Source organism: Cucurbita moschata, unplaced genomic scaffold, assembly GCF_002738365.1.
Source record: "Cucurbita moschata cultivar Rifu unplaced genomic scaffold, Cmos_1.0 Cmo_Scf00037, whole genome shotgun sequence".
NCBI lineage: Eukaryota > Viridiplantae > Streptophyta > Magnoliopsida > Cucurbitales > Cucurbitaceae > Cucurbita > Cucurbita moschata.
The window spans coordinates 1,654,433-1,676,701 of record NW_019268553.1 but is presented as its reverse complement, the minus strand read 5'-3'; the positions used below and the strand labels follow the sequence as shown (position 1 = coordinate 1,676,701).

Sequence of the window (22,269 nt, the reverse complement as noted above, 5' to 3'; positions counted from 1 at the left end):
TATTTAACTTCCAATTTTCGATAATTATTATTTTTTTATATAACATTTCATTTTATGTAATTAAAACGAACAAATACCAACTCAATAAATATGAAATAGTAATTATCAGAAATATTTTTAAATATTAAAATCTAATAAGTTTGGTTCATAATAAATACCTATATATATATATATATATATATATATGTGAACGTGAACATAATTCAACTGGTTAAAACATATATGATCGATCGATACGATAAAATCTCTTCCTCTACATATTAGTTAACTAAAAAAATTCGTGTGTAATGAATTCTAGACCTTAAGTTGAACGAGTTGACACGTAAAAAAAATTGCCTTGATTTTTTAAGAAACGATCGATAAAATAAAATATTTAAAAATTAAAAGAAAAAAAAGTGATTTGCTATCATTTTGTGAGTCATAGGGTAAAAGCATGATTGTGGAATTTGTTTTCTAGATAAGAAATCATGACATTATAAATGGGTTGGTGAGCAATTTGACATTTAGTTAACAAAACCAAAATAATCTACAAATGGAGAGTAAAATGTTTATTTAACAAAAAAAAAAAAAAAATTATATTTATATATATATATATACATACAAATTCTTACCGTTAATATTTCGACAAATACTATCTATCAACCTCTCCTACAACCGTTTTAATGTTACTAGGGAAAATTTATTATTATTTTTAAGAACGTGGTATCGATAATAAATATATATTTTTAAAAAAAAATTTATTTTAAAAGTTTACAGTATAATATTAAAAAGTATTTATTAAGGATATTTTTAAAACAAATGATTAACTATTATTTAACTATATTTTCAATTTTTTTTTTAAAGCTTAAAGTTATTTTTGAGATATTTTATCAAAATTTAAGAATATTATTAAAAAAAATTAAAATTTAAAGATATATTTGAGACAGAGTTTGAAAATATTTTTATTAATTTTTATCAATATTTGTGGGGTTTATTTTTAAAACAAAAAAGGTAAATTAAAATTTTATTCCAATAAATTGCACATCTTATAAATAAATCAATATTTCAATATTTTAAATGGAAGCAAAAAATAATAATAATAATAAGAATTTACAAAATAGTACAACAACTCGAATCATCTTAGATCGACACCTCGTTACATAATTGAAAGTCATTGTAAGATGAGTAGTATAGTCCGTGAAACATCATTATTATGTTTTACAAATGCTCGACCTCTACTTTTTTTCTAAATCAAGTGGAAATTGTTGTCATTTTCTTTTTCGTAATTTAAACTATTTAGACTCGTTATTCTATAACGTTACATTACTTTTTATTTATTATTTAATATAATTTATACAGATAAAGAAAAGTCAACGGTACCAATTAAATTATAAACTAATTTCTTTCCAAAAAAAATGTCACTATAATTTTGAAAATAAAATAATAATATTAAAGCAAAAAATTAATAATTTTATTGTTGTTCCAATAAATAATTTTTTAATTATTTATAAATGTATATAAATTATAAACTATTAAAAAATCCTAAACAAATCACAATTTCTTTAAAAAAAAAACATGTTCTCAATAATAACCAAGTAGCCCAAATATTTTTGAAAATTTATTAATATTTCAATAACTATTTTCTTTTAAATATTATCTCTTTTAATTTTTTTATTTGTTTACTTTAATATCGACTCTTGAAATGATAATTAGTGTCTTATCAACTGAGCTATGCTCGAATTGGTACAAAGTGACTCGTTTTTTCTCTAAAAACTATGGGTTTGTCAACGGTAATTAATTTCACGAGCACGATAATTTAAAAAGGTCGGAACAAGATTGTCAAACAATACTTCACAAAAATTAAGAATGATTTTGGATTTCTTCAAAACAAAGGTTGCAAAATTGGATTAAGACTTCCACTTTATAGAGCCAAAGTTGTAATCCAACAAAATATATATTAAACGAAACTTGGTCAAAATCTTTATATAAAACTCCGCTATAAACCTTAAAATATTGACTTGCTTATCATCACAATGGGATCCAAATCATTCCCAATACATATATAGTCTTTTAATGTATATCTATTAACAAAATAAAATAAATACACTATTAACTCGGGTTTAGGTTAGATTATGAACTTATTTGAGCTGGGTCAAGTCCCGATAAATGAAAATTTAATGCATTAGATTGGTTTATGAGTTCCTCTAAAACTAGATCCGGTTGAACCAAACCAACCCAAATTTATAAATTTTAAAATATAAAATTTTATTTCGGATATTTATATTTTATTACTTTAAAATAATTTTGAAATTGGAGGGTACGTTCTAATTAAATATTTTAAAATAAATATATAACTAACATTTTACTTTTATTAAAAACAAAATTATGAATAAATGACTCGAACATCTCGAACCAATTCATTCGGGTTCAATGTAACAAGACAATTGAGTTAGTCTAAAAAAAATGTCGAACACGGGTCACATCAAATTCTCTCTAAAGGCTAGACACGTGGATGAACAAAGAGGGTCACGAGACTTTGACTTTGGAAGTAAATGGCAGTGGATGTCGGCCAAGTTCAACCAATCACTTATTCTCTTTGTTAACAAAAAAGTCCAAAACTTAGTTGAAATAAGAGAATGACCCCACAAGCCCCTCCTTGCAAAAAGTTAACGTTTCTAATTTTATTTTATATTGAATATTTAAAAAAAAATCGTTTTAATTTATATTTCTTTTATTTTGTATTAAAAATGTTAAAAAAATTAATGAATTTGATAAATTTAAAGCGTGACATGGTAAATATTAGTATATAGTCTCAAAGACGAATTTTAATATAATTTCATGAATCATTTTTGCCCTTTGTTTTTTACTTCAGTAAATAAAATATGCTTATCAATAATTACCATTGAAAAAAAAAAAGTACATCAACTTGCATGATTAATTCACATGGTTAAAATTATTGGGTTAGTTTTCTTTGAAAATTTTTATTGGTTGCTAATAAAATTTAATTTTTTTAAAATAATATAAATATAAATATTACTCGATCATCCAAAAATATTTATTTTATTGTTTTTTGAAAAGTCGATAATAAGATAAACTCGTTCTTATCTAAAGAAAGCTACAAAACTATGGTCATAAAAACAAAGCTATATATAAGTCGATTCGTAGATTCGTTATTTTTTCTTCAATTTTAGCACTTCAAAGATATACGACAATTACATTTTCTTTGACTTTATTTCTTTTAAAATGTTAATTTGTGAAAAATATAAATTATATTATTTCATTTTAACCTATTTTTCAAATTTTATATATCTACTAAATGTACAATTTAAAATTTAAAATTTAATTAATTTTAATTAATTAATTGATGTTTCGATAATAACAAACCTACACTTAATTATCAGTATTTTGAATTATCCACAGTACAAGGCTAGGAATAACCATTCCAACGTCTTTTTCAATCACTCAAATTAGAGTTAAAAGAAAGAAGTTTCCGTCGAAACAAGATACCCGACATGATGATGTGGCGGCAAAATTGACATCATGGACCAATCATACACTATCAAATTCGTGGTTGTTGCTTTTTTGCTTACTACCCAATAACATCCATTTCCTAAAACCTATTTCGAAACGATTTCTAAAACATTATTTTTATCTTTTTTTTTTTTTTTTCAGGAATAGGATCAAAGGCTTGAGCATACATTGTCCGTGCCAACGATAAACCAAATTCTAATTGATTGACTTACTCGAAGGTGAGAGTAAATACCGCACGATCACGTTGCAAGTCTTGACAGAGTACGATTGTGAGAGTTGGTATTATTTTTCAAAATTAGTTGATATATTATCGATATAAATTTGAATTTATGACTATCGTACCTCTAAACCTCTAGCTTTGTGTATAGTATATAGATGCAACGAGTAAAAATATATGTTCCCGACAATAAGTTTAGGATTATGTTAATTAATTAAATCTAATTAATTGAAAAATTAGTCAAATTTAAGGCAGATTTGGACCAATGTAGGGCTAGACTTTTAATAAATTATTTTTAGAAAAATAATTTTAATAAATTTGAATAATAAATGGGCAATTATTGACGAATAATTTTCATGTGAACATACAGTAAAACTCACTCACTCCTCACATAATTTATTTATTTATTTTTAAATTGCTTGATTTATACAATATAGAAAATGCAAGTGTGACAATAATCCCATTATGTGGGGCCCACTTTAAAATTTTTGGCAGAGTTATTATGGATTTATTTATTTTATATTTTTCTTCGTTTTTTTTTAATTAAAAAAACTTAATTATTTATTTATAACGGGACGTTACTGCATTAAATATCAAAACTATTAATTTATTAATAAATATGATCTATAGATTTTTAAATTATCTTAAGCAATTTGTATATTAAATATTTTTTCTGTACCCTAAAAGTGGATTTTTCTAATAAAAATAATAATATATATATTAATTCAATTAGAACTGTGGAATGGATAAGGTATGGTTAAAAAATTATATTATATTAAATTTAATGGGATAAAATATTTATTTATTTTACAAGATGCGTCTAAGAGTTTAAAAATAAAATAATCACGTAAGAGATTATTGGTTAAGAGGAACAAACCACCATTTATAAGGGTGTGAAAATCTTCCCTTCTTAATGACGCGTTTTAAAGTTTTGAGGGAAAGTTCGAAAGGAAAAGTAAAAAAAGGACAATATTTACTAGCGGTGGATCAATCTGGGCCGTTACAAATGGTATCAGAGCCAGACATTGAACGATGTGCTAGCGTTCTCGCTGTTCCCCAAAGGGGGTAGACATGAGGCGGTGTGCCAGTAAGGATGCTGGGCCTGGAACGGGGGGATGGATTGTGATGTCATACATTGGTGGTTGGGGAGGGAGAACAAACCACCATAAGAGTGTGGAAACGTTCCCTTAGTAGACGCGTTTTAAAGCCTTGAGGGGAAGCCCGAAGAGGACAAGGCGGTGTGCCAGTAAGGACGCTAGGCCCGAAAGGGGGGGGGTGGATTGTGATGTCTCACATTGGTGGTTGGGGAGGAGAACAAACCACAATAAGGGTGTGGAAATGTTCCCTTAGTAGACGCGTTTTAAAGCCTTGAGGGGAAACCTGAAGAAGTATTTGCTAGCGGTGGATCTGGGCCGTTACAGTCTAAGAGTTGGCCTAAGTGAAGATCGGGAGGTTAAAATTTCGATTTTCCTGTTTAAATTTTTGGAAGTGAACGTAGAAGGTTTAGACGGTGATTAGATATGAAGATTAAACCAAATACTATCTCGGAAATCGACAATAGTTAAACATTGTGGCCACCATATTAGACATGTTTTAAAACTGTGAGACTGATTGCTAACTATAACTGATAATATCTGTTAGCCCGGTCGAAAATTTAAAAAAAATATTAAAAAAATAAAGATATATATATATATATTTTCATTAAGTGGAGAAAAGCCAAACCCAAGAAGAAATCCTCAATGAAAATAGAAGTCAGATTTCACAGCAGGCCAAACACATGTGCCATTAAAAAAATTAAAATAATGAAAAAAATGAAAAAATTAGAAATAAAAAAAAGGCTCCACTTACCTTTTTCCTTTTTGTTTTTTTTATAAATTAAATCAATAATTTAAAGTGGACCCCACAGATCTGGCTTTCAAGATCTGATGATTAGGCAGCCAGACTCCAAAATCCGCCAATGTGGACCGTCTGATTTCGACGTCACAAAGGCCTAGTGGCGATCTTGATGTAATGCTTAAAGAGTCGGCCACTTTTATTGGGCCCCTCGACTCTCTCATCCCGTGAGCGTAATGGGCCCATGGGCTTTTAGGGCCCACTCTTCAGGCCCATTACACTTCGTGACATATTGCTTTATGTCACTATTAAATCACCCAATTAATTACTGTATATCTTTATCTAGAAAGAGACGGAGAGTCGTCTATTTTCAAGATGAACGGTTGAGATTTTTCCTCCCATGGATTTACTTCGTAACGTTACTGGAAGGTTTTCGCACGTGTGAATAAATTAGTGGGAGATTTCAAAAATAAAAATAAAACACGCTACGCTACACGTGGGAGTGACGACTTGGATACGCGAAACGACGACGTTTGTAAAAGCCATTGGAACAAATAAATAAATAAATTGTATGCATGGTGAGTGTTGAGGCATGACGTCAAATAATTAAGCAAAGATAATCAACCTAATTTTCAGTGCAGTGGATGATTATGCCATCTAAATCAGGATATTTTGACTCTTAATATAACAATAAACAAATAAAATATAAAATTTAACAACTAATTTATTATATACTTCAATTTTTTTTTAAAATTTAATTAAGAGACCAATTCGAGTAAAACAAAATTTAAATTCATTTAACTCGTTAGCTCTTCGGGACCAACTGTAACAACCCTAAATTTCCACATATCTAGAGTTCCACTAACGTCTCATGCTCATCTCTAATGCAAAATATAACTCTAAAAATGATCATCTTTATTAGCGAAAAAATTTAAAACTTCATAATACGTTAAAACATTAGAAAAGACGGTTGGACTTAAGCTGTTTCAAACATTTAAAATAAGATAAAACAATTAAAAATTAAATAATTTAAATAAATGAAATGCAAGCCCCCTGTCCTAACTGAGATTAGGAATTTTAAATATGCAATTATGCACGCGCCAACAGTCTCTGATCACGATGCTACCATCAACCTTACACGAGCCGCGCCTTGCCTTTACATGCAAAACAATATGGCACACGCCCTGATATTTTGACTTTTCAACTTGTAGTATCCCCCTCGAAAACTCAGTGCAACAGTTAGGCATACTTAGACAAAAGAGTGGTCGTTGTGAGCAGGGAGGGTTGATTCTCAATTAAGAGAGTCACGGGATCCAGACCAAGATCTAATCTCTATTACTGGCACGAAACATGTCTTAAGTAAATAAATAAATATAAATATAATCCTTATTTTGATTATAAAATTTTAATATTTAATAAAAAATTAACATTTTAATAATATAAAATTTAAATAAATGGTTATAATTCGTTAGTTTTTTTTTAGCATTTATGCATTATTTTCCTCAATTTTGAATTTCTTTTCTAGTTAATAATTTCCCTAAAAGAGCAATAAAACATATATTTCAATGATTTAATTAAAAAAAAAACAAATAGAAAAGACAAAATCCAGAAAAAATAAAAATAAAAAATCCAGAAAAAAACAAAGACGAAGCTTTCTTGTTCATCATCTTCTTCAATGGTTTGATTATTAAACTGTGTCTGGAATCGCGACTCCATTAACGACCAAGCGATAAGGATCGGTTTGTTCATATAAATGAAATAAAATAAAATAAAATAAAAAGAAGAAGAAGAAGAGAAAATTGTTTTATAAAAAGGAAAAAGAAATGAAAGAAAATGGGAGGAAAGAGAAGTTTGGAAGTTTCTGTTCCAAGTTGGGTATGGAACTCACAGTTCTCTCGTCTTTGCAACCACTAAAATCAGCCCCCACTCTCCCCTACACAGATGGGAATTGATCGTCTTCTTTGTCGGCCATTTGAGCTTCACAATTTCATCTCTGATTTCTGTTCTTCATTTTAATAATCCATTGGAACATCTCTCAACTCTCTTCTTTCTTCTTTTTGTTTTTGGTTCGACTAATTTGGGGGTTTCCGCTGGTTCAATATAATATGGTAAAAGTGCGGAATCATTTCTCTATGATTCTTCGTTGTTTTTAGAGTGCCAAGTGTTTGATTACAGCCGCAAAGTACTAGAGTTTGTGTTCATTTTTGTTTTTCTTCTTCTTCTTTCTGCCGAATTATTGATTGAAATTCGGCGACATCCATTATTGCGAAGGCTTTGAAATTCAATCTCGATCTGCTACTTTTTCTTGTTCCTTTTCGTCGTCTTTGATTTATGAGCTCCATGGTTTTAAGGTCGTCGTTAGAAGATGTGAAGTGGAAGAAGACATGGCCGAATTGCTGTGTTTATTATCCTTTCTTCGACGAGTGATGGCTATGCTATGAGGTATGTAGCTTGTTAAGAGTTTTTGTGATGTTTTGAAATGAATACTGTGGAACTTTGAATCTGATATGAACTTGTTAGGAACTTTAAGCAAAAGAGATATCTATTTTCTTTGTGAGATCTGTTCTTATTAGGCAATGCTGTTTGTTTGAAATACTAGGGGGTTTCTACGGCTGCTATGTTGCTGGATTATCTGGTAGTTAATATGTCAAGGGGAGGATTCTTGGTCAGGATTGTTGGATTTTGGTTTGCAATCATTCTTCTTTCTTGTAATTCACAAGGCTTGAACTTAGAAGGACTGTCTCTTTTGGAGCTGAAAAAGGCTTTCAAGGATGAGTTTGATAGGTTGAAGAACTGGAATCCTTCGGACCAGACACCGTGTGGTTGGATCGGTGTGAAATGCACGTCTGGTGAAGCTCCGGTCGTGTGGTCACTCGACTTGAAGTCGAAAAACCTCTCTGGATCTGTGAACCGTGTAATCGGTAACTTGATTCACCTAACTTATCTTGATCTCTCTGACAATGAGTTCACTGGAAACATTCCCAAAGAAATTGGTAATTGTTCAGGTCTTCAGTCTCTTTCTCTGAATAACAACATGTTTGAGGGGGAAATCCCACCTGAATTGGGGAAGCTTTCTTCCTTGAGGAGCTTAAATATTTTTAACAATCGAATAAGTGGTTCGATCCCGGAAGAGCTCGGGAACTTATCGTCACTTGTCGAGCTTATGGCGTACACTAACCAGCTCACCGGACCGTTGCCTCGTTCTATTGGGAATCTCAAGAATCTTAAGAGATTAAGAGCTGGACAGAATGCTATATCTGGAAGCATACCTTCTGAAATAAAAGGGTGCCAGAGTCTTAACATGCTTGGCCTAGCTCAAAATGAGATAGGAGGGGAGCTACCAAAGGAGCTTGGGATGCTTCATAACTTGACTGATATGATTCTTTGGAGTAACCAGTTTTCTGGGACTATTCCTGAGGAGCTTGGGAACTGTTCGAGCCTCGAGGTGCTCGCCCTGTATGCAAATCATCTCGTTGGCCCCATACCAAAGGCATTGGGGAATCTCAGTTCTTTGAAGAAGTTGTATCTTTACAGAAATGGGCTTAATGGGACTATTCCAAAGGAAATTAGTAATCTTTCTCTGGTTGAAGAGATTGATTTCTCAGAGAACTCTTTAACAGGGGACATCCCCTCTGAGTTAAGTAAGATAAAGGGCCTGCGCTTGCTTTTCCTCTTCAAAAACCTGCTCACTGGTGTAATCCCTGATGAACTTAGCACCTTGAGTAACTTGACATGGCTAGACCTATCAATTAATGATCTTAGAGGTCCCATACCATTTGGTTTTCAATATTTGACCAAGATGTTACAGCTGCAGCTCTTTGATAACTCTCTAACTGGTAGCATTCCGTCAGGGCTCGGTCTTTTCAGCTGGCTTTGGGTGGTTGATTTTTCGGTCAACAACTTAACCGGGACGATACCGTCTCACCTTTGTCATCATTCTAACCTGAGTATTTTGAACTTGGAGTCTAACAAGCTTTATGGCAACATCCCTTCTGGAATCCTAAACTGTAGACCACTGGTGCAGCTTCGTCTCGGTGGGAACATGCTTACCGGGGCGTTTCCATCAGAACTTTGCAGCTTGAAGAACCTTTCTGCTATTGAACTTGGCCAAAATAATTTCAGTGGTCCAATTCCTAAGGATATTGGAAGATGTCAGAAGTTGCAAAGGCTTCATATTGCAAACAACTTCTTCACATCTAGCTTGCCAAAAGAGATTGGAAGTTTAACTCAGTTGGTCACTTTGAATGTTTCATCAAATCAGCTCACTGGTCAGTTGCCACTTGAATTTTTCAACTGCAAGATGCTTCAACGACTCGATCTCAGCTACAACGTCTTTATAGGTTCTTTACCGAATGAGATCGGATCACTTTCGCAACTCGAGCTTCTCATCCTCTCAGGAAATAAGTTCTCAGGAAACATACCTGCAGGACTAGGAAACATGTCTCGTATGACCGAGTTGCAGCTCCGCGGTAACTTGTTTTCTGGTGAAATTCCGAAGGAGTTGGGATCCCTTTTAAGCTTGCAGATTGCAATGGATCTTAGTTATAACAATCTAACTGGGAGAATACCACCAGAGCTTGGAAGACTCTCTCTTTTGGAGATTCTTCTGCTCAATAACAATCATTTGACAGGACAAATTCCTACAGAGTTTGACAACCTATCTAGTTTATCAGTCTGCAACTTCTCCTACAATGATCTTACTGGACCTATACCTTCAATTCCTTTGTTTCAGAACATGGGCATTGATAGCTTCGAAGGCAATGGCGGACTTTGCGGCGGCCCTCTTGGCGATTGCAGCGGGGATCCTTATTCTCGTTCAACGCCATTAGAGAGTGCAAATACATCACGAGGTAAACTCATCACAGGCATTGCTTGTGCTGTAGGTGGGATTTCTCTCATTTTGATTGTGATTATTTTGCATCATATGAGACGTCCACACGAATCTTCAACGCCGAATAAGGAGATTCAGTCCTCTGACTCAGATTTTTACTTACCTCCCAAGGAGGGATTTACCTTCCATGATCTGGTTGAAGTCACAAATAACTTTCATGATAGCTATATCATTGGAAAGGGGGCTTGTGGGACGGTTTATAAGGCCGTGGTACCGACCGGGCAGATCATCGCTGTTAAGAAGCTGGCATCCAACAGGGAAGGGAACAGCATTGAGAACAGTTTTCAGGCTGAAATTTTGACTCTAGGACAGATAAGGCATCGAAATATCGTTAAGCTTTATGGATACAGCTACCACCAAGGCTCCAATCTGCTTCTTTATGAATACATGGCAAAGGGTAGTTTAGGTGAGCTAATCCATGGGTCCTCTTACTGCTTGGATTGGCCAACTCGGTTCACGATCGCAGTGGGAGCTGCCGAAGGACTAGCATATTTGCATCATGACTGCAAACCAAAGATAGTTCACCGTGATATCAAATCAAATAACATTCTCCTCGACGATCACTTCGAAGCTCACGTTGGTGATTTCGGTTTGGCGAAGGTGATTGACATGCCTCATTCTAAGTCGATGTCAGCCGTTGCAGGATCTTATGGATACATCGCTCCTGGTAAGCTCTTTGTTCTTTGTAGTTATATGAGCATTGACATTTTCATCGTGCAAACTAGAAGAAATCCTGAAGTAGTATACCTATTCTATTCTCTTTTCTGGGTGCAGAATATGCTTACTCTATGAAGGTTACAGAAAAATGCGATATTTATAGTTTTGGAGTCGTTCTTCTAGAGTTGTTAACGGGAAAAACTCCCGTTCAGCCAATAGATCAGGGAGGCGATCTTGTAACGTGGGTGAAAAATTTTATCCGTGACCATTCATACATGTCGAGAATATTTGATTCTCGGTTGAACCTTCAAGACCGAAGTATCGTTGAGCACATGATGAGTGTACTTAAAATCGCTCTAATGTGCACGAGTATGTCGCCTTTCGATCGACCTTCGATGCGAGACGTTGTATCAATGCTTATAGAGTCTAACGAGCAAGAAGTGAATTTCATTCCATCTCCGGATTCGGATCTTCCCCTCAAAGATAACACTGTATGACTGTTTCTCCATTCTTGGAAGTTCCATAAGATGGCTGAAGATTGCTATAATTGCTGATTGGTCCTCCTGATATTTTTTCTAACAGGAAATTGATTGGTTTCATAGCCTTTTTTTCTTTTTTGAAAATATGTGCATTGAGTTTTGAGTATTTGGGGGTAATTGGTTGAAGATACGTATTCTCCAATTCTGTATTTTTTGTTAAAGAAACTTATACAGTTTTCATGTACAGTTGGTAATACCATCTTTCTGTATGTAAAACTATCAGTCTTATCAATAAAACTCTTAGAACTTCTTCCTTTCAGTTCCTATCCTAATGTCCTTAAATTTGACTCAAAACTACTCTTAGAACGTTTAATATCTCAAATGGGTGATCGTATGATTTGCTTTTATATTTGTTTTTACTGTGAGATCCCACGTCAGTTGGAGAGGAGAACAAATCATTCCTTATATAGATGTGGAAAACTTTCTCGAATAGACAGGTTTTATAACCTTGAGGGGAAACCCGAAAGGGAAAGCTCCAAAGAGGACAATATCTGTTAGGGGTGTGCTTGAACTGAACGTTGGGCTTCCAAGGGAGTGGATTGTGAGATCTCACATCAGTTGGAGAGTAGAATAAAACATTCCTTATAAGGTGTGGAAATCTCTCTTTAATAGACGTGTTTTAAAACCTTGAGAGAAAGCTCGAAAGGGAAAGCCCTTGTAAGGGTGTGGAAACGGTTTTAAAACGGAAAACCATGAGAGGAAGCCCGAAAGAGAAAACCCTTATAAGGGTGTTGAAACTTCAAATAGGACAATATTTCCTACAAACGGGTTTCTAGATATGACAGCTCCAATCAACCTAAAACCTTAAGTCGATGTCGGGTTGCAGTAAATTTAATTGTTTCAATACTTCAACACTCTCCTTCACTTGTCAACTTGAAAATTTATAGAACGTCTATCGAGTGGAAATCAACATTATAGTAGTTCAAACTCAAAATCTCCTATTCTTATGTGTAAAGTCGTGAATAATCTTAAAAGTTTAAGCAAATGAGATACGATAGATCTCACTATGTCGATGCATAGGGCTCTGTTTATAAGTCAAATTAGATTTTGATATGCAAGATTTGGTGGAAGAATGGCCTTGGAAAGAGCCATTAGTGAACAGAATAATCTCTTGACTTTTATAAAACTATTCACTCCAATTCTTTGCCCAAGTTGATAGCTGACAACGAAATCTTCTATTCTTCACCCAAATTCTTTACCTTTGTTGTACTAAAAAAAATCAAATTTTTAATTCAACGTTCTTCGTTTGATTAAGACATGTCGTTAGAGATGTCAATGGGGGCTGGCTTCTTTGTCTCCATCTTGGCCCTGGGATAGGATGGAGACTGGAGCAGGGTTGGAGACGAGGATGAGGAATGTAATCCCCGCTCTCACCCCCATTTAGTAAACGAAAAAAAAATTCTCTGTGCTTCCTCTCCTATCTTCGTTTACGCGAGATTCTCCACTACGTACTGGAAAAGTCCCCACGAAGTCTATTCCTACAAGTTGAATGGACATATCTATGCATTATAAAAAAAATATAGAATTAGTAAAAAAAACAATGTTAATGTTTTAAGCAATATCACAATCTACTTCCCTACGATGGATCCTCTGCCCGTAATGTGTTATTGGGCTGCCCGTCGGCAGAAAGAGACTGTTCATCTTCTTGTTCTACATTTTCGTCTGTCGCCATCACTCAGAACACTTCACTGTTCATATATATATATATATATATATATATTTATTTATTTTTCTAATTTTAAAAGTTGACCGATAAATATTTGTTTTCTCAACTATAGGGCTGTAGGAACCTAAAAAAATCAATTATTATACCTAGATTTGATTTTAATAAAAAATTTGACCAAATTTGGAATTCCCCATATTATTGTAATTTATTATTATTAATTTTTTAAATTTTGATATTGAAGTTAAATAAGTTTATTATTAAAAAAAATATATATATATATATATTTCTTTTATTCGAACCTCCAACTTTTAAAAAATGATTCCATGTTAATAGTTACTAAGGGATTGACGCCTACTCAAAAAGACCTTCTACACACCCTTTATTAAATGATCGGGTTTAGTCAAAATTTACTATAGAAGTTGCTCCGACTTTGGACTAACCTCTTGGAAATATGTAATTGAATAATTTCATTGGTTTTTGCATGACTTTGACTCGTTTTTTTTTTAATTGGTTTAATAGTTGGGACAATAGGATTTTTTTAGTTTTTTAAGATTTTGAGTTGTGTGGTTAGCAAAAGACCGAATTTGTATAATTTTTTCTTGTACGACCATTATGTTGATAACAATAATTCAAGTATCCTATTGTGAACCAAAATGTCATTTTTGCTAATATGGGAAACCACTCAAACCCAATCCAACTTTTAAAGAGATTTCTTTTACGCATGATATGCGATTTGTTTTATTCTACTTTAAAGAATGACCGACACTACTACTGTTAATAAACACTCTCTCTCTCTCTAAGGGATCGAGTTTAGTCAAAATTTTCTATAGAAATTACTCCAAGCTTCAAGATAACTTTCTAGAAAGATAGAATTGGGTAATTCGTTCTTATTAGAAAAAGGAGCCGTTTACTTATCATATCTCTTTGTTCATTGAGTTGTTCTAGTAGTCGGGTAGAAAAATCTTGTAACTTGGACAAACTAGAGGCGTGTGGTAAGTACGACAAGATTCATATCACATTTACATTTATATGGTGAAAAAAAAAACCGTCTTCTTTACTAATATTGTTCCCACTCAAACGCATTCGGAATATGATTGTGCATTTTAGGATCTAAGCCCAATGGGAATGAAGGCATGTGATGTATAAGATATATTGCTTGAAGGGTTCAGTCCTGATGTGAAAGAATGGCTCATAATTGGATAAATGGCACTCAAATAGAAATTGCCCCCCACATAAGAAAGCATGATGAGGATTTTCTTTAGCGCAGTTCATCTATACATCAATTTGGCTCTCTTTAGATACAACAAAAATTGCTACCATGGCATATTGTTAAGCCTCCAGCTCAAACAAAAACATCTATCATCAAACATTATAATAAGATTATTGTGATTATAATAAATAAATAAATAAAAGGAAGAAATCTAATCTTGGTAGATAATATATAATAAAAGTTGATTGCATGATATGATGCTCCAATTTCAAATCAGGCTAGTTGGGCAATTTGAAGAAGAAGATTTGATGTTACAATAGGATATTATATTTTAATAGGTTTTTCTAATGGTTAATTTGTGGTGATTATAACTTTGCTTGGATTCATTTAGATTAGAAGACCCTTGTTGTAATTATTGCTATCTAAGAAAGAAATTTAGAAAGTTAACAATGAGAACAAAGATTTCACATAAACAAATGTGGAGTTCGAGAGGTGAGGTGTAATAGTTCAAGTCTACCGCTAGCATATATTGTCCGGTTTGACTCATTATAAATGGTACTAAAACTAGACACCAAGCGGTGTGCCAACAAGGATATAGGGCACTCAAGGGAGGTGGATTGTGAGATCCCATATCGACTCGAGAGGGAAATGAAATATTCGTTACAAAGATGTGGAAACTTCTCCCTAATAGATGTGTTTTAAAACTTTAAGGATGACGATAATATTTAATAAGCCAAAACGAACTATATCTATTAACGAGAAGGATTGAAACTTTGGCTTACCCAAGTGTGAATGGAAACAGAATTTGATACTAACTTCTTCCAAACCATCTTGGGCTGTGTAGGGCATAGGAGGTTGGCGCCACCAAGCCAACAGAAACTTAATCCTCCACCAGAGGAAATGTCTAACAACCACCTTAGTGGAAATTTAATCCTCAAACAGTTCACTATTGTGGATGTTTCAATTTAGCCTACAGACTTTTGATTACATAGGCACTAAAAAATAGACCACATTTCTAAACAACATTATTATCTACTTTGAACCAAAAAATTTAGTCACGATCTTAATAATTACCATTTTCCAACAGATTGATTGCACCATAAACTTAGTAATGTGATGGAATTACCACTCCTAAATTTGTTTTTGTTACTTCTGCCTCCCATTTGTTCTTACAAACAAATATTGAGAAACGTTTCCATATGTTATTTCTCTCAAACTATCCTTCCTCTTCTGAGTCATTTTCTTGAATTTTTTTGTCCTTCATCTTCAACCTTAGTAACCAATGGCTAGCTCTTCTCTTTGCATCTAACTTTGGTAGTTTTGTTCTCCTTTTAGACCTACTTCCTCCACCCTGACAACTCTTTTGTCCTCAAACATTGCTCTAAAAGTTTAGCTGGGTCTAAGATTATTGAGCCTCAAAACTATGAGGCTTGCCTAATAAATACTACAAGAGTCCAAAAATTTTGATAACTGGAAAGGCTAATGCTATTGGATTTCAGAGTGAATTGAAATAAGTAGCTTGATTGATCGTTGACCAATCAAAGAACTTGCTGATTCTGATACTTAATTAGTTTTTTCCTATTGTACAATCTCCCTCTGTTTCCTCTGTTTCAGCATCTGTGTTTGGCTCTCTCTCACTGGTTTCTCAAAATCTTGATTACAAAAATGAGTAAAAATAAATATGTAAATAAATTAGGCCCAAGCTTTTACCATTGACAGAGGGAAACAATGGTTTTGAGTTAAATAGCAACACCCTCTAGGCCTCTACAGTCTTCATTTTTATGATTTACCCGTAAAAAAAAAAAGAAAAAAAGAAAAAAGGAAAAAAAAAATTCCACTATGTACCTTGTATTCCTTCTTATGGAAAGGCGATTTGACAGAAGAAATCAATTCCTAATAAACCGCCAAAACACAGCCCAAGACCTCCGTCAAGTCTACAGAGAAAAATAGGCTAAAAGTTACAGAAATAAAAAGGAAAATGGAGACAGTAAGATCAAGAGCATCCAAAAAGCAGAGAACTCTTCAGTAGTGAACGCCTGATTTCACGTACGGAATAACATGAAATGCAATTATTACCGACCATTATATGTCACAGGAGTACTGAACAAACGTTGATTTATTATTAATAAGCTCAAAAGGTACATGGTACAAAAAAAAAAAAAACAAAGGTGACCTTTACTAGGAAATACTGCCCTAAGATTACCGGGGAATTCAAATTCCTTCGCTACACTCATATTCATGACACAAAATAGCCTTACTTTCCTGAACTACATTATAGAATCTAGCTTTGGAAAGGCCAAGATCATGACAGTAAAAGTAAAACTAGTAAAGAAGTAGAACAGAGTAGAGTGAACTTAGCTGGTCTGGTGCTTCACCACGAGAAATCCTTCTTCCAGTTTACTTCGTCGTCACTGAAATAAAACCCATCTTCTAAAACCAACCAAGTGCATTTCCTGAGGGCACTACAGCGATATATATCTCTTGGTACCTTGAATGCGTCAAAACTCTTCCTTGTACGATCAAGCTTGACAGTGCATGAGAATTGAGAGGTTGTAGTAATCCAGAAGTTGGTCCTGACGGGCCAACTGAAATCATCGTGCTCCTGGAGCGCACGCCCGCCGATATCACAGTCTTTGGACGCGCACCATATCACCAGAGGTAGTGAGGAGTTGTTTGTGAAGCCGTTGATCACACGGACTTCGTATTCTATGCCATACAGTTGCTCTGGAGGTAACAATGACATGAAAACAGTGAAGAATGGAAATAAAATGAGCATCAGAATGCTAACGAGAATCTTCATGATCATTAAGAATGGAAATTGGAAATTTCTGGTGTAAACGATGGCAGTGTTGTTCAAGCTTTATATGCTCTCAAAATGGTAATTCTAGATTATCTACGTTCTCTATGATGAGAATGTACTAGTTCGGTGAAATGCACTTCCACTATTCATATTCTGTGTTAAATATGAAATGAAATGGTTGTGAAAACTTAGATATCAGAACCGTATTTTATCTTTTCTAGATATTCTTGTAAACAAATCAAGAGAGGATTATATGCTCCTCCATTAATTTGACACGTTTTCTATATATCGAGCATTTGGAAAAGACATATAGACGCAAACCTACTAGCAGCGACGCGGCGCGTGATTTTGTTCAGAACTTTCTTTAGGAAAATGATGAAAATCTTAAATGACTGTTTTCAAGCTAGCCCCCCTGAAGAAAATGGCAGTGTCCTTTAATAATCACACCGTGGACCAAAATATGCGATGTGAATGAGCTTTATGCAACACCAACGCCAATAATTCAGAAAGTACTTTCCGATTACTATAAACTTCTATAAAAAAAAAATACTAAACTATAATCATCCGAAAATCTTAGTGCTCATGTAAACACTTCGAATTCACAAAATTGAATATAATAGTTTAGAAGCTCTTCGATAATTATTTTCTTTCTAATCATCCTGTAATCTTTTATTGAAATAGGGTTTAAAAATCTAAACAATCAAAATTTTAAACTAAAAAGCCAGGTCCAATGAAGTTTCCTTGGCAATTAAATGTAGCAAAATCGCCAATTGTTCCATGAAAATAATCAAAATTCACATGAGCTAAATCATACATTCATAGATATAAAATAATAATAAACTAATGCTCGTTCCGAAAAACATGCTTTTCTTTCCAAAGTGTTTCAAAAGTGAAAATTCTAGACAAACTTGTTATGTTCGTTAACAAGTTTAGTTTTAAAAAAACTAAAAAGACATTAGCTTAATTATCTACCAAATTCTAATTTGAATTATTCCTTTTATCTAAGGTCCCTGAAAAAGAATATTACTCAAATGCTACCCTTGGATCCAAGGACTACAAGATATTCAAGACGATTACCGATTAACTATACTCTTGCTTCGAAAATAATGACCCAACAATTTCAGAGTACCTGTACTTATAGGGTCCACTGAAAGTACCTCCTTGAAAAATAATCTTCGTGAGCTCCGCTGACATTTTCAGGTTGGAAAGCTGCGGTCAAAGTGTATATCAAAGTCTAGATCATTGTTCATCATACATACTACATAGTCTACTTTACTCCAGACTTTTTTTTTCAAAAAAAAAAAAAATTACCGACTGTTCAGTGATGCTTAAGTAAACAGTTATTGATCATTTTTTATAGAACGCTACGGTTACCATTTTCCGAGTTCGGCAATATATAAAACTGACCTCGACACCCTTACCCAAAAAAAGTTTAGCCTCACAGAAGCACCAATTAGATCTCTCAAATTCACTCCCCCCATCCTATCGCTATCCTATGTATTAATATCAACTATTACGATATAATTTATATCAATCCACTTGTGGCACACTCCAAGATAAACTCAAATCTTCAGCCTACAGAACAAAAAATGGAAAAAAAAGAAAAGAAAAGAAAAGAAAAAAAGATATGGTGCCTTATCCACTCTACGAACAAAATGGTGTCGGTCACGGTCCTATCGTGTCTAACAGTCCTTAGTATGTGACCAATTATACTTGGGTATAAAATGACGGTTCGAATTCTCCCATATTGAAACAATATCAGTCGCCTTACCATTATACTATATTGACGCCTCAATTTCTGTTCACTAGCAATGCATCACGTTCGGCAAATCAGATTATTTGTTTCTACTTTCTCTAAGACTTCGCTACAGTCAACTCGTCTTTAATTAACTTTAGACCTGAAATGGACCATAAAGCCAAATGCATCAATGGTTTCAATACATAAATAATGATCTCATTGGAAGTTTGAGTAATCTTAAAAGAGAGATGATTTGTAACCAACATCAATGGTAAACAAACCTAACAGTTTTTGGAGAGAAAATTACTGAGATGAGAAGTAAAAAAAACCTTTCTAACCTTGGCACTAAAGAAAGGCTGTGAGGCGGACTACTTCTCTGCCTCACCACCGAGCACGAACCAATATGGTTCATTAGGTAACGACCGATGACAAGTGTGGTTCCACTATGCAAACTGGCATTCGGTTCCTTCTACAAAAGAACGACTGGCATTCAGTTCCTTCTGCAACAGAAGGATGGCAGGGAATGAACCATAAATCACCGACCCATGGGCATTAGCTGGGTTTTCCCGTCTGGAACGGAAAGAAGAAAAAGGCATTACAATTTGAAAAGAGCATATTCCACTAATTTGAAGCCACGATTAAAAGACCATGCTTATGAATGTCCCCCATCACATTGAAAAAGATAAAAATAACCATCTGTAGTAAGCGCAGGAGTGTCAAACAAAGCATAGCTAAACCAACTGAGGCATATACTTTAGCCAAGACAATGTTTGAACTAAAAGGAAAGAAAAATGAGGTTATTATTTCACAAAGATAAAAGCGACCTAGCAGTACAAGAATATATTTATTCACAAGTATGCTAAAACCTATGAACAGTTCTATTCATTCGCATGTAAGCCATACCATAAGAATAGTGTACCTTTGGAATTGAGACTGGCTTAGTCAATCTCACCCAGGCTGCTTAACCGATATATTTCATCTTCAAGGCCAGAAAAGTGATTCAAAAGTTCTTTATGAAGTTCTGAGGAATCGACATGACTTTCTTCCAACAGTGAGAGACACTGGTGCATAACCTTTAATCGATTAGTTAGCAATTCCATTCCCTTACCGATTCCTTCAGGAAGCTTTCTTTTCCTGCTAGATGGTCCTTAAACGATCTCCATGCTCTTACATTCCCAAAATATCAAGCTATCCGTCAAGATATACAAGCATTTACTCATAAGAGGAATATATAACGACTTTTCAGACCTCAGTAGTAATAAAATTAAGAATAAACAGATTAAAAAACTGCGTCAAAATTTAATTAGCTGCTAATTACGTGCAAATCTGAAAGGTAAATGCCATGCCAATGCCTCGTCTTCACATACCGTAAAAACACGCGACAATGAGAATCGCCAGAGAAAAAAAAACATTAAAGATTAAAAGAAATCGCAGAGAGGATACGGTGAGGCTTTCGACCAATGAAATCAAGCCTGATTTACTTGATAAATTCAAATCCTCCAGTTTATTGAGCAGCTGAACACGATTCTCGACGGCCTGTAAAATATAATTGTACATCAATCAGTCACTGGAAGGAAGTATCTGCCGTTCACGAAATCTAATAGCAGAAATTCAACAACATACGAGAGCAAATGCTGAAGGACTTAGTCCAGAAAATGAAGAAAAAATTATAGAAAAAATATGGATACCGATGAATCCTTGCGGATTCAACCACAGATTGCAAGTAGTAACAAACAATTGAAGCATGATCACAACCGAAACATTGCTAACAAAATAGAATTCGACTCAAAATCATTTTCCGAAAACCAGAAGAAAGAAACTTCAAAGTGAGATGCAATATATTAAACGGAAATTACATCTGAAGACGAAATGGCATCGAGAATGCCCAGCAAATCGCCGCTTGACCCTCTTCCGTCCATCGCTCCCCTTGCTCTTCCTGGCGCGCGTAACCCATCCGTCTGCGTATTCGAAGCTTTCCCGCCTTCGGGATACGTAAAAAAGTAAGCCCGGTCCAGGAAGTTGGATTTTATATGACCCTTCAACTTTTCATTATTTTCATTTTTACCCCAAAATTATGTTCTTTTATGTGAGCCGCCCCAACAGCCCAAACGATTTTTCCTCTTATCGCCGTGACTTTTTCCCTTCTTACTTCTACGGTTGTAACATGCAAAGTAAAATATTTCGTAATAATATAAATTTAATATATTATTATGATATATTTATTTTAAGTCTTATTATGGTCATAATATTTCACATATAAAAAAAATTAAGAATAGTAAGAAATTTTTTATGAGGAGTAACCGACTCTTCACAATAGTATGATATTGTCTGTTCACTCGATACGATATTGTCCATTGTTCACTCTCACAGTTATATGATCCTGTCCACTTTGAGTCCAAATTTTCGTATCAGCTTTGAGATAAACATTGTCCATTGTTCACTCTCACAGTTGTATGATATTGTCCACTTGGACTTGAGATAAATGTGTTAGAGGAACAGACTCTTCACAATAGTATGATATTGTTCACTTTGAGCCCAAGTTCTCGTATAAGTGGTATGATATTGTCCACTTTGAGCCCAAGTTTTCGTATAAGTGGTATGATATTGTCCACTTTGAGCCCAAGTTCTCGTATAAGTGGTATGATATTGTCCACTTTGGGTCCAAGTTCTCGTATGAGCTTTGTGCTTAGCGGCTTTATAATCAAATAATGGTATGATAGCGTCCAAATAATGGTTTGGTATTGTCCATTTGAGTCCAAGTTCTCGTATCGAGACCTTTTGAAGAAATTCAAAACAAAGAGATGAGAGCTTATGATCAAAGTGAACAATATTATACTATTGGAATAGACTTCAAAGAAGTTGAGCCTCGATTAAAAGAAGGCGTACTTTGTTTGAGAGGAGGTGTTGGATGATGAAAATCCCACGTCGGCTAATTGTGGAGAGTCGTGTTCGTCTAACAAAATGAAACAGAGACGGGGCTTGTATTTTCGTCCCGACCCTATTTCTCATCCCGACCCTATTTACTTATAAAAATAAAAAATTGATAAAATTTTCGATAGAGAACCCTATCCCAATGAATGGTTCAAGAAAAACTTCACCCAATTTTAAAATTTCGAAAAGATAAGAAATGAAATAGAAGCGAGAACGAGGACGGAAAAGGCTTCCCGAGTAAGATGGTAGTGGAAAGCATTGGTACATCAAGCAGCTT

At 34.1% G+C, this 22,269-nt stretch overlaps 1 protein-coding gene and 2 long non-coding RNA genes across 4 annotated transcripts; 1 reads left to right on the top strand and 2 right to left on the bottom strand.

Moving 5' to 3' along the window:
* The first annotated feature begins 7,271 nt into the window (after positions 1 to 7,271).
* LOC111432186 (probable leucine-rich repeat receptor-like protein kinase At5g63930) lies at positions 7,272 to 11,911 on the top strand. The gene is made up of 3 exons (XM_023069027.1): positions 7,272 to 8,002; positions 8,160 to 11,118; positions 11,226 to 11,911. Exons 2-3 carry the CDS (start codon positions 8,178 to 8,180, stop codon positions 11,603 to 11,605), a joined length of 3,321 nt encoding a protein of 1,106 aa, XP_022924795.1. The 5' UTR covers positions 7,272 to 8,002; positions 8,160 to 8,177; the 3' UTR covers positions 11,606 to 11,911.
* A 4,715-nt stretch (positions 11,912 to 16,626) lies between these two features.
* LOC111432093 lies at positions 16,627 to 19,525 on the bottom strand. Of its 2 annotated transcripts, XR_002708610.1 has the most exons (5): positions 19,400 to 19,525; positions 19,095 to 19,221; positions 18,453 to 18,532; positions 17,649 to 17,735; positions 16,627 to 17,247 (listed from the first exon to the last, which is right to left on the bottom strand). It is a non-coding gene; the product is annotated as an uncharacterized LOC111432093 (long non-coding RNA). The 2 variants fall into 2 exon arrangements; XR_002708609.1 differs by lacking the exon at positions 17,649 to 17,735.
* Positions 19,526 to 19,555: 30 nt separating this feature from the next.
* On the bottom strand, positions 19,556 to 21,008 carry LOC111432095. Its single transcript, XR_002708611.1, has 4 exons — positions 20,918 to 21,008; positions 20,505 to 20,597; positions 19,981 to 20,227; positions 19,556 to 19,631 (listed from the first exon to the last, which is right to left on the bottom strand). It is a non-coding gene; the product is annotated as an uncharacterized LOC111432095 (long non-coding RNA).
* Between the last annotated feature and the right edge of the window lie 1,261 nt (positions 21,009 to 22,269).